Raw genomic sequence first — 15,895 nt, 5'->3', positions numbered from 1 at the left:
CCCCCGGGCTCCTGCCCACAGCAGATTCATTTGCTTGAACCCAGGTGACTGGTCTCACCTCCTTGGGCTTGTGGGTCCAGGGGGTTTGGAGGCGGGGGCCTGGTGCCTAGCAATCTGCATTTCTGACAATGCTGATGCTGTCAGTGGGGACATCACTCTGAAGAGCGCTGACCATGGACACTAAAAAAGCCCCAAGTAGGGGCTGTGGGACTGAGGAAGGAGTGGGGTAAATACTGTAATAGAACAGCTGGTTAGAAATTTGAGTGGGGAGGGAACGGAGAGATAGGACGTCGGGTAGGGCCTTTGCCTTGCATGCAGCTGACCTGGGTTTGATCCCTTCATCCCATAGGGTTCTCTGAGCCCGCCAGGAGTGATTCCTGAGCACAGGGTGAGGAGTGACCCCTGAACGTAGCCTGGTGTGACCCCCCAAAATAAAATAAATCAAATAAAATAAAAGCATTGTGCGATGACTAAAAAAAAAAAAGAAATTTGAATCTGACACTCTTGTCGGTAATGAGGCACACGCTTCATTTGCAGAGAGCATGGAGAGGCACTTCCTGCATGTGGCTGACCCCAGTTTGATTCTTTCCATCACACATGATCTTCTGAGCAATGTTGAGAGTGACTCCTGAGCACACAGAGCCGGGGTGTGGCCCCCCAACCTTCCCGCTCCCCAAATCACTTCAGGCAGGCAAGCGTCCACTCCTGACTCTGCCCGCCTCTTCCCGCCCGGTCAAGATCCACCTGCTTACACTTGCTTGAAGCCTTCGCTTCCTTCTCTGTAGAACAGGACCAGGATGGCGCTTCCTTCCTTGGCTCTTTCTGAGGAGAGCCAAGTCATCAGCGAGACGATGTGTGCAAACCCCCTGACTCAGGGCCTGCCGTGCAGCTTGGAAAACAAGAATTTGCTACTGTGACGGAGGGCTCCTGGGTCTCCCGCACCACCGTGGCCTCCTCGGTGACCCACTGCCAGGCCTGCCTTGACGTCTCCTGACTACACCTGTCCGTCGCCAGCGTGCTGGCCAGACCCAGGAAAGCCACTTCTCTCCCCATGCAGACCCATGGAGGCGGGGAGAGAGCAGGGACTAAGGAAGCCGCCAGGTGCCCCCACGGTGCCTGCACCTGGTGTGATGGCCCTTGCTTGCTTGTCTTTCTTTTGTCCTTTGCACGTCACGCGGTGCCTTTGTCCTGTGCTCGGTGCAAGGGTGTGCACGTGACCTTGTTAAGGAGCATCTCTTTGTGACCAACCTTCAGGGCCCTCCCATCAGCTCTGAGAATGTTCCTTCCTCAGCCCGGCGCACAGTCTTGGTCCGGAGAGAGACCGCGATGGGGAGCCAGGAGGAGAGTGGGGGAGCAGCCGCCATCGGGGCCACGTCCGGTGCCTCGCCCCCCACCCCCGCCACTCCCCACTCCTCTGGGGTCTCGCGAGTGGAGTCGCCTCCCTGTCCCCCCCTCCCGCCACCAGGCAGGAGTCCAGGTGGCACGAATTCAGGTCAGGGCTAAATGTGGCTTCACAGCCCAGCTTGGCTCCTCTTCCCAGCACCAGCTTGTTAAGAAATAAATATTTATACCTGGCACCTGCCTTCTCCCAAGGCCTGGCGGCCCCTGCTGTGAATATTCACACTGAATCCCCAATCCCCATGGTGCCACCTCAATCCCCAAACCTACGCGCCCCCCGCGCCCCTGCCCCCTGTGAGTGCCAGAGACTCGGGGCTCGGCGGTGGCGGGCAGCAGCTGGGCCCCTGATTTAGTAATGACTGTTTATAAAGCCAAGGAGGGGGCGGCAAGGGAGCAGGTGACAGGAGGGATAAATCACCTCCACGGCGTGCCTCCTGCTCAGCTGGGCCGCGAGCCCGGGCGGGGGCCCCCCCCCAGGGCAGACCGCTGCAGCTGCTCTAGCCCCCCCACCCCCGCCCTTCTCCCCCCCCTCCACACTGTGGCTTGTCACCTCTGTGGCAGGGCCAGCTAGCCGGACCCAGAAGCGTGGCTAGAGCTGTGGATTCCTTAAGGGACGTGCTCACTCGGGCAGCGCCCCCCCACTCACCCACCCACGAGCCCCCTGTCACGTCTGTGTTTGGGGTGATGGGGTGGGGAGCTCTGGCCCCACACCCGGCACCGAGTTAGGCTCATCAGACATCCTGGGTGAGGGAGTCCAAAGTGGCCGGTGGCTTCCTGACCTGAGAGGTCACTTGTCCAGTTCGGGCTGGGTGGTTCCCTGTGTCCCTCCAGACTGTACCTGCTCGAGCTCTCCTGACTCAGTGCAGACGAGGCTGCAGGAGGCCACACGAGACAAAGGAGGCGGGAGCGTGTCGTACCCCATCCCGTGAGCACTGGTGGGGAGTCTTCGGCAGCTCCCAGGCCCCAGGGAGGCATCAGACAGTGCGACCTGGGGCTCAGGCCGACAGCACCCCACTGTGTGGGCCTGTCTGCCTGCGGCTCCCCTCCTGCCTCTCACGCCGCTGCATTGCCCCCGGGCACCCCTGCACTCACCGTCCTGTCCACGCAGGCCACAGAGCGCCCGGCAAAGAGGCTGGCCACCCCTCGGGCCACGTTGACCTCGTCGCTCAGGATGTCCTCCCAGCGGTTGTTGCGGAATTTGAACAACTTGTCAGAGTATGTGGCCACCCCTGGGGAGAGGAGCAAAGGGACAGCTTCTAGACAGTGCCCGGGCGGAGGCCTGGGGCTGGCATGTGACACAGCGGGGTGGTCGGCTCTCACGCAAACAGGTGATGGTCCACTGGGGTGGGGTGGGGGGTGCAAGCTGGGATCCCTACTCAAGAGGGGACTCGGGCTCAGAAAAACGGTCAGCTCAGGGAGGCAAGTTCAGTCGGCTGGTGTGGGCAAAGCACGCTCTGCTCCCGGGGGCCGGTGTGATGTGTGTGCGGTGCTCCTCGGACTGCATGCTGCTCAGCAGAGAGGGAGGGAGGAGGGGAGGGAGGGAGGGAGAGAGAGACAGAGACAGAGAGATACAGAGAAAGGGGAGGAGAGAGAGAAGAGATGAGAGAGGAGAGAGAGAGGAGAGGGAAAGAGAGAGGAGAGAGGATAAGAGAGGAAAGAGAGGAAGAGAGAGGAGATAAAGAGGAGAGAGTAAAAGAGAGGAGAGAGAGAAAGAGAGAGGGAGGAGAGAGAAAGAGAAAGAGGGAGGAGAGAGACAGAGAGACAGAGACAGAGATAGACAGAGATAGAGACAGATAGAGGAAGACTGGCAGGACCAGAGCGATAACACAGGGGTTAGGGTGTTTGCCTTGCGTGCAGCTGACCTTGCTTTGAGTCCTAGCACCACATATGGGGTCACTACCCAGCACAGAACCAGGAATAGCTCCTGAGCATTGCCTGGCCAGGCCCACTGCCTGACCCCAAGAACGAGGGAAGAAATGGTCCCTGCTGCCTTGTGGGACACGAGCCGTACCTGGCTCTCCCTTTCTGCACCCCGCCCCGGTTACTGTCCTGTTGAGATTGGTATCACCAGGGCTCAGCACCCAGCCTCCTTCGGGATGTCTCCTGCGGGTGGTGGGTCTGAGTGCAGAGCTGGGACATGCTGAGCTCTCACACCTCCACTTGTCCCCAGGGAGCCAGTGGGGGCTGCCCTGAGGTGGGGTAAGAGGCTCCACAGTCCAGAAGGTGCCCCCTCCCTGCAGTGCCTGGTTCTGCTGGGGACCGAGGGGCTGTGGGCTCATCTTTTTGGGACTCTGAGTCCTGTGAGAATGGGGTGAGTTGGCAGGACCCTGGACTCAGGGGCTCACTTTTGGCCCCTGGAAAGCCCCTTCAGCAATGCCTCCTCCAGCTCAGGTCTGGTGAGAACCTGGGGTCTTCAGGGGCAGAGGTATGACCTTCTCTGTCCTCTCGGTGAGGTTAATAGGAGACCCACATATTCGGGAGGAATCGGGGAAGACTCGGGGAGGGGGCCCTCAACTTGACCCTCTGGTTACCCCAGGGGTGAGGCATCAGGCTCAGATGGAAGCAGTGACTTGGCTTTGCAGTGGAGCACTTGGGGTCCTGAGGAAACAAATATATGCTAGTCTCAGTTCTACCTCGACTCAACCTCTAGGTTCCGTGGTTGATGGGCCAGGAGCTGAACGCCTGGGCTTGCTGCTGGTAAATGGAGGCAGCAACAGCAAGCCCGGCCAGGTGAAGAGCAGGTGAGATGATGGATCTGGAGACTCACATGGCACCCCACTCCCAAAGTGGTGGCTTTCAGACAGAAATGGTCACACAGTCTTCCAGGAGATGAGGTGCTAACTAAGGTTCTGTGGGGTGGGAATTGTGTGCAGGTGTTGGTGGGGTTTAGCATCATAATAGTGAGGAAGGACATGAAAATGACTGCAGGAGGGTGTGTGTGAGGAAAGTGAATGAAGAGGGTGAGTTGTGAGGGAGTGTGTGTGTGTGAGAGAGGGTGTGTGAGGGAGGGTGTGTGTATGTGTGAGGGGGTGTGTGTTAGGAAGGTGTGTTAGGGAGGATGTGTGTGAGGGAGGGTGTGTGTATGGGGGAGGATATGTGTATGTGTGAGGAAGAGTATGTATGTGAAGGAAGGTGTGTGCATGAGGAAGGGTGTGTGAGGGAGGGTGAGTTGTGAGGGAGAATGTGTGTGTAAGTGTGTGTATGGGAGAGTGTGTGTGAGGGAGAGTGTGTGAGGGAGGGTGAGTTGTGAGGGAGAATGTGTGTGTAAGTGTGTGTATGGGAGAGTGTGTGTAAGGGAGAGTGTGTGAGGGAGGGAGAATATATGAGGGAGGGTGTATGAGGGAGGAAGAGTGTGTAAGGGAGGGTGTGTGAGGGAGGGTGTGTGAGGGAGGGTGTGTGTGAGGGAGGGTGTGTGTACAGAGGGAGGATGTTTGAAGGCGGGTAAGCGTGTGAAGGAGAATGTATGTGTGAGGGTGAGCCTGTGAAGGGAAACAACAGGTGGAGAATGAGTGTGAGAGGAACAGGACGAGAATGGGAGAAGGAACCTGTGTAAAGTGCGGGTGTGGGTGTGAGGAGTGTAGGGGCAACAGGTGTGCAAGCGTGTGTGAGAATGTCAGTGAGAACAGGGGCATCTATGAGAGTGAGCAAGGCTGAGTGAGGCCTCAGGAGGCTCTGCCTAGGAGAGGATGGAAGGCTTTGTCTGCCAATGGCCTCGCTGGGGAGCCTTGTGAGATCACGGGGAGCCCCTGGGGCCACTAGCTGAGTCTGGAGCTTACCTCAGGGAGACTGCCAGATGCTGGGGAGCTGACCTTGAGCTGATGTGTCCTGCTCGACCTTAGGGCAGAGGCCTGACCAGGGGAGCCATGAGGAGGAGAGCAGACCCAGGAGGCCTGCAGGTTAGTCTGGGGGAGACTGGGACTGAAGACCCACAGCTGGATTCGTGGAAGGGAGCGCCCCTGGCAAATGAGGGGCCACTTCAGCGTAGGCCCCTGACTCCTAGGGCCCGAGCTAGTCTCCTGCTTGGACTCTGGTCAGCATTAGAGCCTCTGCCTACCTCATCTGCTTCTTGGCCGTGTTTCCTCATCTGGGGGTGGGGGTGGGGTGGGGAGAGCCACACCTCCCTTGCAGGGGTGCTAGGGGCTGACCAGGAGAAAACACACAGAAACCCTGGCCTCTCGCAGCCCTCTCAACCCCACACACCTGGTCCACAGCTGCTCCCCCCAGTTCCCGAGAACTGGATGTGTTTAGAAATTTACATTTTCCCATTCCTCCGTGAGAGGAAGGTAACAGTGCACACACCGTTTATTGCACGAGACCCCCAGCAGGGAGAGGGCAGCACCCCATAATTAAACACATTAATATTTCTGCAGAGAAATATATGAATATTCACACTAAGGGGGATAAATAAAGCCTATAAATAGTTCACAACAGCTCAGGACAGGTTTTGCCACAATGTGAAAAGCAAGCACTGAGATTTTTGGAGCATTTTCTTTGGATTTCAGGACAGGGAGTGTGGCCCCAGGCTGCCATACGCACAGGGGTCCCCTGGGCAGTGGCACCTTGCCACTGTTCCTCATGCCTGAGGGAGTGCTTAAGGCAGTGCCCTGCAGGTGCCTGCGTTTCCCTGGGCTTCCTCCTGTCTTTTCCCCAGCAAGTGGCCCTTGGCCCTTCTCATGAAACCAGGGCCCCTGGGGTCTGCACCTCCCTCCAACTCAGAGCTCCTCCTGCAACCCAGGAGGGCTGCAGAGGGGAAGCAGGTCCCCTTCTCCCCACAGTGCTTCTGGGCTCGACTGAACTCGAAGCGGCAGCTGGCCAAGACCAGAAAACATGCGGGGGGCTGGGGGGACTGTGTCCCCCTCGACTGGCCTCACCATCTCCACTTCCTCCTGCTGCTCTGAGATCTCAGCTCCCAAAGGGGGCCCTGGGGAACCCTGGCTCCCGCGAGCTCCTGGAGAAAAGACTATGCTCATGGGTGATGGTGGGAACATTCGAAATCATGGTGGTGGGAAGGTGTAGTGGCGGTGGGATGGGTGTCATGGCGGTGGGATGGGTGTTGGAATGTTGAATGTAATAAATGATTGCGAATAACTTTAAAAAGGAAAGAAAAGACTGTCTGATTGTTTGGTAACGACCCAACAACAGTGGCCTCCTGGGAGCGCCTCAGTGGACCAGCCTGGGAGAATTTTGAAAAGCCCCCCTGCAGTGAATCGTCTGAAAACAAATGGCAATAAAATGCTTGAGGATTTCAGTTCTTCCAGCCTCTCCCCGGTGTGCTTGCCCCCCGGCACACCCCTCCGGGCCCCTCCTCCCTTCGCCTCTGCAGACCAGCCCCGTGCTTGCTCCATTGCCTGTCCAGCCAGGCCCTGGGCTCTGTGGCCAGGCGATGGGGGTGCCATGGTGGCTATCCTCCTCCCCCATTCCAGCCTCCTGGCACCCCGGCTGCCCAGGGATGTCCAGAAGAATAAACTAATTAAAGTAAAATGTGCAACGGCGATGCAGCGCCTTGTAGATCATAAATGGGAACGGCAAAATCAATGGCAGCCCTTCTGCAGGCCGAGGCCCGCAGGCCTGGGCGACAGGAGGGATGGGAGCCTGTGATTTAGGAAGAGCGAATGCTCTGGCAGCTGCAACCTGGGTAATTAGGTGTGTCAGGAAGACAGATAAACAGCGAGCCGTGGGGTCGATGGCACAGGTAATAAACACTCAGCACGGCCCGGCCAGGGTCTGTGAGCATCTGCCTCTGGCTCCTTGTAGCGACACTCTTCCCTGGGGTACCTCCACTTGGGGCGGGGGTGGAGGCGGGCGGGGGCAGCAGCTGGGGAAGAGGAGACTAAGAGGGCAGAGGTTAAGGAGAAACAGAAAGCATTCGAGGGTAGGGAGCTCCAGGGCACGACCCCCAGGAGAGACATGCTGGGGGTTCATGGTCCTGCCCTCCTGTGAGGGTCCGAGCATTAAGGGGGAGACCCAGGGTTGGTCTCAGCATTCCAGAGGAACTTCCTGTTGTTCCCACGTGACCAGTTGGGAAGTTGGGAGACCCCATGGGTGGGGCTTGGTGCCCACCTTGCCCAGCTGGGTCCCAGGCATATGGGAAGTCTATCCCCGGGGAAGGCACCCCCAGCCATTTGGATATGAGACAGAGGAGATGACAGGGCATTGTCACGTGCCAGGATTCTGAGGGCCCATCTCTCCCCTCACCACTGCCCCATGAGGTGGGTAGTATCTCATGTTCAATGGACAAATGGAGGATGTGAGTTTCAAGGAGTAGATCTAAGATTCCACCACTTGTAGAGCCCCACCGGGCAGGGCAGGACCTGCACTGGGGAACTGCATGCCACCAGGATGCCAGGAGGATGAGGAGAGGCTCCTGGTGGAGGGGCACTGCAGTGGGACTGGAAGGCTCAGTGCCTAGAGCACGACTCTTGTGCCGTGGCCAGGGCCTGCACGAAGCTCTTGTTGACCCTGTCATCTAGTCTATCCCCTGCGGCCTTCCTGAGAGCAGGTGCAGCCCTTGGCTTCTTAAACTGAATGCAGGGTCACAAAAAAATTGGGCAAAAGTAAAAGATTTCTGAACACACAGTGCCTGAAAATGAATTCAAAATCAGCTGCTTAGGGCTGGAGAGATAGTATGGGGTAAAGCCTGGCATGCCGCTGACACTGGCTCAAATTCGGGTACCCTCATACGAGCCTGTGAATCCCACCCAGGAGTGACCCCTGAGCACAGAGTGAGGAGTAAGCCCTGAGCACTGCTGGTTGTGGCTCAACTCCCCCTTCCTTTGCCTCCAGGAACTGTTGAATGAATCTGGGGTGGTTTTTGAGGGGAGGGTGAGGGGAATACTTGGCACTGCTCAGGAATTATTTCTGACTCTGCACTCAGGAATCAGTCCTGACGGGTGCAGGGGACCATATGGGATGCCAGGGATCGAACGCGAGTTGGCTGCATGCAAGACGAGCACCCTCCCCTCTGTACTAGCTCTCGGCCCCTGAATCTGAGGTGTTTCTGACAACTCTTGCCCGTGTTGCATTTCTTGGGCAAAAGGGGTTCATGAGTGGAAGAAGTTTAAGAGGCCATGGCGTCACCCCATTTTGCAGAAGGAGAAGTTGAAGGCGAGAGAGGTCAAGCCAGTCTCCCAAAGTCAAAGAGCTGGGAGCAGTGGAGAGAGAGGCAAATCCAGACTCTGTGCCTTGGTGGTGAGCCGTGTGATGGGGGTTGCTGCCCAGGCTGGGAGAGCGAGACTAGGGCTCCCTCGACCTCTCCCACTCATGATCCCCTTTTGCCTGAGAAATGCAACACTGGCGCGTGCACTGCCAAGAGCAACCTGCATTCACCGTGCATTTGATTTTGAATTCATCTTTGATGATGGTGCATTCAAAATCCTTTCACGGTGGCCAAATTTTCAGCAACCTCCACATTCAGTCGTCCACGTGGGGTTGTAACGCACAGCGAGGCTGTAGACAAAGGCACGGGGGGGCCTGAGTTGGTTTAGGGGGTGGGAATCTGTGCAGGTGCCAGAGGAGAAGTGTGGGAGGGCAGGAGAGATGTGCCACTTCCAGGAGCCCTTGGTGGCCCCTGGCAGGGGGAGAGTGAGCTGGCGGTGCAGAGAGGGGTGGCTGGCCAGGGAGAAAAAGAAGGGAGCGGCTCCTCTGCCAGAGTCCAGGGTTTATCCAGGGTGACAAGGAGAGGGTAGACAACATGGGATGCAGGAGGCTGGGACAGGACAGGAAGTGGCTGGGTGACGCAGGCCAGCCCAGGGTGTCACAGGGACCACAGGAGGGACACTGGGGCCAGCTGGAGACAGGAGCTTGGCTCTAGACAGGCCTGGAAGACACGTGCAGAACTTGCACGGCAGTGAGGCTGGAGCCAGAGCCCAGGGGAAAGGCCAGAGCCACATGCTGAGTCCCAGGGCACAGGCCCCGAGACGAGGGGCAGAGCTAGGGGAGTCACCAACAGACAGAAGGGGGAACGCTCTGTGTCGAGGGCAGGGCTGTTAATCAAGCAAATGGCCCTCTAGTCTCCACCCTGCTTCCCCCCATACACCCAGATCTGCCCCCAGAGAGAACCTCAAAGCTACTGGGAAGGCGAGTTTGGGCCATCAATGGGCTCAGCCTATGGATCACTGACCTGAATATCTCCCCCAACCAGGTGCTGTCCCATATCCAGGAAACGACCTGGTGTTGGTGGCCAAGAGAAAAGTCAGTGGGTGGCGGGAGAAGAGGCTCCGTCTCCAATCTCATTCCTGCCAAATGCCCTGGCCTAGGTTGATATTGGTCAAGTTGGGCAAACTTGTCTTTTTCTCACTTACGAAATGGGATACTGAAAACACCAAGCAGTCATCATGAGGATTAGATAAATTAACAGATAGGAAGTACTCAGAACCATACCGGGCATGGGAGATTAATCATCACAGCTGGGCCAACAGGATCATTATTGCTGTCCTCAGCATTCAGTGTAACTGCTGTCACTATCCTCCCATCACCACCACCATCAGTATGATCATCCTACCATCGTCTTCCTCATTAGCCTCCTCCACCTCCTCCTCCTTGTCACTATCATCCCCAGCCTCACCATCTTTACCTCCATTACCGTAAGCATAATTATCCTCATCATCCACCATCACCTTCACTACCCACTTCCTCCTGCTCATTGTCCCCCTCCTCTTTACTGCCTTAGTCATCAGCATCACCGTTGCCACTAACACCACGGCCGTCCTCATCAGCACCAGCGTCCTCACTGCCCTCTCCCTTACCATCCCCACCATCTTTACCACCGCCCGAAACATCATCCCTATCTTCATCATCTCCATCATCAGCGCCATCATGTCCAACCACCACCTGCGCCAACACCGGCCCCACTGTGCCTATCATGGTCCTTTTCTCTTCCTCCTCTCTGTCATCACCTCCAGCACTGATCGTCATCTGGGCATGCTCCCTGCAGGTCTTCCACGAGCCCCCTCCCAGGAGGCAACCATGACAATGGAATATAAAGTGATTTCCCAGATGCAGCCAACAGAATAACAGCAAACCGGTGATAGGCCTCGGGGAAGAACAAATGTTCAGGCAAAACTATTGTGGAAAAAAAAAAACCAACCCAACAAACCTAGACTCCCCACTGTTTTTGGAGAGAGAGAGTCTAAGCCCAGACTTCACTTTTCTTTCTTTCCAGGGAGAAAAAAAGGCCACCCCTGGCCCTGCTGGGTGCTTCACCCACCTGAGATCACTTTTTCCTCTTCACAGTAATGCCAGGAAGATAGAAATCTCTATTTTATAGAGGAATCAGGGCTCAGAGTGGGTGGAACTTGCCTGCTGCTATAGGACTGCAGTTAAGAGGTGATGCTGAACTTCCCGGTGTGGCCTCTCTGGCTGCGAAGCCTGAAAGCACTGGGTCACAGGCTGGTGGGGGGCAGGCGCTAGCTGCTGAGAAGCCTTGTTCTGTGTCAGGACCCTGGACCTGGCCTCCAGGACCTCTCGCCTGTACGGAGCTGCTTTGAGAGCCTTACCACATGCTTGCTTCTTAGGGAGCCTCCTGTAAATGAGGCACAGAGGGGCTGGGGCAGATGCCTAAGCAATCCTGGAGCTTATTTTTTCCCAAAGGAGGCTGAACTAGTGGAGCAACATACATAGTTTGTGATGCAGGGAATGTAGCTGGGGTCAGGGGTCCTACCTGAATAGGACGGAACCCTAGAGTCTGGTGTTTGAGGTTTTGTGTTTTGTGTTTGCTTTGGGGTCACACCCGGCGATGCTCAGGGGTTACTCCTGGCTCTGCACTGGTGGTGCTCGGGGGATGCTGAGGATTGAACCTGGGTCAGCCATCAGGCAACACCCTGTATTGCTCCAGCCCCACGGTTGTTTGAGGTTTAAAAGGCACAGGAAGCCTTAGTCATCCCGCTAACGTAAAGATTCTGGGTCGTCTGGTCTGGAGTTGGGTCCGAGACACTGCATTTTTGATGAACTTCCAGGTGTGCGTGATGCCGCTGGGCCAGTGCCATGCTCGGAGAAGCCAGGTGTGGGTGCAACTGGCATGGGGCCTGGTGAAGAAGCAGCTGGACAAGGGAACCTCTCGGGAGCAGATGGCTCATCTGCGGTGTAGGCAGAGGCTGTGAGTATAAGCCGCCCCCAGTTTCCTTTCTTCTCTGTGGCACAGTGACTGACGCTTCCTCCCTGAGAGGTCACAAAAACCCCTGCTGTAGGCCCAAGTATGTCACCGAGCCCAGAAACCATCAAAGAGGAGGGATAAATCCAACTTCATAGAAATAAAAAAATTTCCACACTGCAAAACCCACCAGGAGCGAAGACAAAAGAAAAATGGCAAACAGGGGGAAACTATTTGCAATATGTGTTACAGGCAGAGGAATAATTTCCCTAATTTATAAAGAGATGTTTGAAATCAATAAGAAAAAAGGCCAATAATCAATAGAAAAGATGGGCAAAGGCTATGAGCAGACAAGAGATTCAAATATATAAAAATGTGTTCAGTCCTCCTCTTGTTAAGAAAAATGAACCTACTTAGATTCTAATTCCAAGCGCCCCCCCCACATCAGATTGGCAAATATTTAAAAAGTGACAACATGGTGTTGGTGAGGATGTTGGCAAGTTCTCACTCGCATCAAGGCGGATGAGAATGTAATTAGCACTGTCCCTTTGAACGACAATTTGGCAATGCCCACCAAAACTGCACATTATCTTCCTCGAGGCAAGCAATTCCATTGTTAGGAACTTACCTTATAGATACCCCTGCAATTGCAGCAAATGGAAAGCTGGACAAGCGTATGTATTTGGTGACACTATGTAGAAGGGCAAAATAATTCTCGCCATCTAGCTGTCTGTCAGTAGGGGACCACTCAAGAGAAGGCAAAGCTACTCAATACAGTCCTACACTCTCCAAAGAACAGTGTTACCAGCAAATAAAATCCAGAATGGCTTGGAGCAAGATACTTCCTCCCATGGCGAGTGGGACATGCAGCTTTATGTAGAAAGGTGGGAGGGATATATAGATGAAAGGTATAGATTTCTAAAGACCATTTGTAGTACTAAATGAATGGGGGGAAAAGTAAGTTTCGGGACTCACAGTTATTGGGTGCCCAACTAGCACCCACCCATACTGTGTTAGCCCTGACAGGCTACTTGGGCAGGGCTGTTCCAGGCCATGCAACAGAGTAGGGCATGGGGGCCGCGCTCTGGTCAGGAGTTGCTGGTCGAGGATGGAGGACCTCACATTGGCCTGTAGGCCCCCTTTGCTTGCTACCTCCTCCTGTTTTTCAGCAGATGGTGTTACCTGAAACACACCAGCCATTTAAACCATAACTGGCTTCCTGCCACAGGGTTTCTTGGAATTGTGGTCAGTTTTCTGCCTTTCCCTCCCTTTGCCCACTTTCCAATTCTCCTCACCCCACGGGGGCCAGAAACCTCGACCCACACCTTCGTATTTCCTCATGAGTGTGGGATCTTGTTGGCCCGAGACATTCTTTTACAAAGCTCTGTCTGCTCCTGATCTCTCTTTGCTCCCATAGTCTCTCTACTGGACCAAGAAGAAGACCTGGCCCTCTTCCCCACCCAACTCTCACCCAGGTCTCACTTAAAGCTCCAGTTTTCCTCATGTCCCAGACCATAGCTATTGCTTAGTAAGGAAGGACGGAGAGGTGGCCATCAGCACTGTCATTGATCATCGCAGTTGTGTGTCAAATGCATGAATGAAATGCTTACTATCTGTTCGGGAGATCCAGCAGAATAAGGTGAATTATCTATGTTCAAGGGCTGGAGCGATAGCACAGTGGGTAGGGCGTTTGCCTTGCACGAGGCCGACCTGGGTTCGATTCCTCCACCCCTCTCAGATAGCCCAACAAGCTACCGAGAGTATCTTTCCCACATGGCAGAGCCTGGCAAGCTACCCGTGGCATATTTGATATGCCAAAACCAGTAACAACAAGTCTTACAATGGAGACACTACTGGTACCCACTTGAGCAATGGGATGACAGTGATACAGTGACAGTGACCGTGATCTATGTTCATAGAGTTTACATGAAGAGTAGGAGACGAGCAAGGAACGGATCTAGAACACACTCAGAGTGGGAAGTGTCGGAGGAGAGATAAGGCTCATGCAGGATGTGTGTGTGTGCGGGATGGTGACAGGGCATTACTAGAAAGTGTCCCTCTGGTGGGAGACTTGGATGGAGGGGAGGAAGGAGCCTGAGAAAAAGTGGGCAGGCAGGAAGCATTTCAGGCTGAGGGAACACGTGCAAAGGAGCAAATGTGATGAGCAAGAAGAAGAGCGGAAGTGAGGGGCGGGGAGGGGCGAGCTGGCTCACCCCGCAGGCTGCCAGGAGCCTCAGGCTTTGCCAGTGCCGGGGAGCCCTGGGAGAGAGCCGCACTGATGAAGCTGGTGTGCGTTTTCCTGTTCTACAGATGGGGGCTGAGACAGGGGTCACTGTCTTCCCAGAGGTCACTCGGGAAGTGGGGCAGGCCCCAGCTTTGCACAGCGATCCCCTGGCACAGTGCTCCCCTGGCACAACATTCGAGTCTCAGCCCTCCAGCCACTACAGTGCTGATACCCCTTCAGCTGGTGGAGAGGAGGGGACCGTGTACCCACACATAGGACCCCCAACAGTTCCGTGTGAGCCAGTGGAAGCCCCAGTGGTACCCAGTAGGCTACAGGCTCTGGGGTTTTACTGGGTGGAAATAGCCGAGTTCCTCTCCAACGGGACCCCGAGGGCGGCCATGGCACATGTAGCCTGGCCCCATTCACTGTTAAATCACTCGACTGAAAGACCAAATGAAAAATCAAGTAAATCATAAGGCTTGAAAAAAAAATAAAAAGATTCTAAAGATCATCTGTACTTGCAGAAGCTGTATGCCAGGTTCCATGTTAAATGGTTAAGCTGCATTCTTACTAAGAAATAAGCATTTATCTGTTCCTGTTTTATGAATGACCAAACAGAATAAAAAATGTAAGTAACTTAAAAAAAACCCTACAGACCTGCCTGGATGCCACAGCAAGCCCCCAGGCGTGCCCACCCAGGGTGGAGGGTGCTGGGCACGGCCACCCTGACCCAGCCTTGGAGCTCTGGCTCTTGCCTTTCCCAGATTAGCATCTTCAAACCCAGGAAGTTCCAGACTAGGCCTTGTGCCTTGACCCTTGTTTGTCTTCCCTCTCCTGGGAAACCTCTTTTTGGAACTGATGGTTGTCCTGGATTGGACAGTTTTAATTGCCCTCCTGGATGGCCACAAATGCCCAACACAGGCTCCTGAAGGTGCCTAGAGCCAGTGGCTGAAAGCCTGGGGAGCTGAAGGCTGAGACTGGTGCAGAGTGTAGACCCGGGAGAGCAGGGTCTTGTCTGTGCCACCCAGGGGGTGCGTCCTCAGGGACTAGAATACATATAATCCTGTGCACACAGCAGGGGCCCAGAGTAAATCCGTCCACTGGACGAATCTGCCCGAGCAAGCACGGGTTCTGGGAGACAGCGCCCGCAGAGCACCCCTCGCCGGGGGCACGCAGCTGGGGATCACATGGAGAGGTGGTAAGTGGGTCCCACCTGCAGAGACTCTCATTGGACTGGGCTGCGGGGCACTCTGGGGAACGGGGGTGGACACAAGCTCCCCAGAAATGCCAGTGTGGTACCCGGGCTGAGTGCTGCTGTGCCGGGATCCCCAGCGGAGCTCGAGGCGTGCAGGAGGGGCTGCTGCGTCACGCACCTGGCCAGGAGAGCCGAGAGCCTGCCCCCTCCTCAGGCATCCTGCAGGCCGGTCCCCGGTGTAAACCTCTTCCTCGGCTCCCTGCTTCTGCGCCCTGCTCGGGCCCCCCTCTAGGGGTCTCGCGCCTTCATGGCCCGTCTCTGACTGCTGTGGCCCCCCTCACCCCTGACCTAGCCCTCCCCACAAAAGAATTGATCAGCCCATCAATTAACTGTGTCCTAATCCAATCTTGGCTGGGTGGGAGCGAGGGCAGTAAATCCAGCTGGGTAATCATGGCCTGATATTTGTGTAGGGATAATTGCTATCTCTCAGGCCTCACTCGGTGGCAAGAGGAGATGAAAACCCATAAAACACCACTCAGGGCTGGGGCTCATTGTTTCTTGGCTGCCACAGAGTTGGAGGGCTGCCAGGCCCGCCCGCCCCTGCCCCTGGCACGGACCCCAACCTCTTTCCCTCCATTCATGCATCTGGCAGGGCTCAAGATTAGGGGAAGTCTAGGGGCCGATCCTGGCGGGGCTCAGCAGTGTGTCAGCCCGCATGTGTCTGTGTATGCGCATGGTTTGTGTCTCTAACGAGGCCGCGAAGGCGGTCCCCAGAGCCAGGCAGACCTGCCTCCGGGATGCCAGGAGGGTCCAGAGCTGTGGACACGCGGGTCTGAGCCACGGAAGATCAACCTGGGAGGCTGCTGCCCTCTGGGAGTGTCCCGGGCCTGTCCAGCACAGCCCACAGGAGCTCAGGGCCTGTCCCCACCTGGGGGCCGTGGGGCTATGAGGTACCCCACGATGATGTGATGGCCCTGTCTGGATGTGACCC

General features: G+C 55.9%; 1 protein-coding gene across 1 annotated transcript in view; it reads right to left on the bottom strand.

The window, feature by feature from the left end:
• CRTAC1 (cartilage acidic protein 1) overlaps positions 1-15,895 on the bottom strand; it is a 150,759-nt gene that overhangs the window by 37,764 nt on the left and 97,100 nt on the right. Inside the window, exon 4 of the mRNA XM_055119588.1 lies at positions 2,491-2,627. Within this exon, the coding sequence (XP_054975563.1) occupies positions 2,491-2,627 (137 nt within the window). The remainder of the gene's footprint in view (positions 1-2,490; positions 2,628-15,895) is intronic.

The sequence above is a fragment of the Sorex araneus genome, chromosome 11 (assembly GCF_027595985.1).
Source record: "Sorex araneus isolate mSorAra2 chromosome 11, mSorAra2.pri, whole genome shotgun sequence".
Classification (NCBI taxonomy): domain Eukaryota; kingdom Metazoa; phylum Chordata; class Mammalia; order Eulipotyphla; family Soricidae; genus Sorex; species Sorex araneus.
The sequence above is the reverse complement of the archived record's forward strand: the minus strand, read 5'-3'. Positions and strand labels throughout refer to the sequence as shown.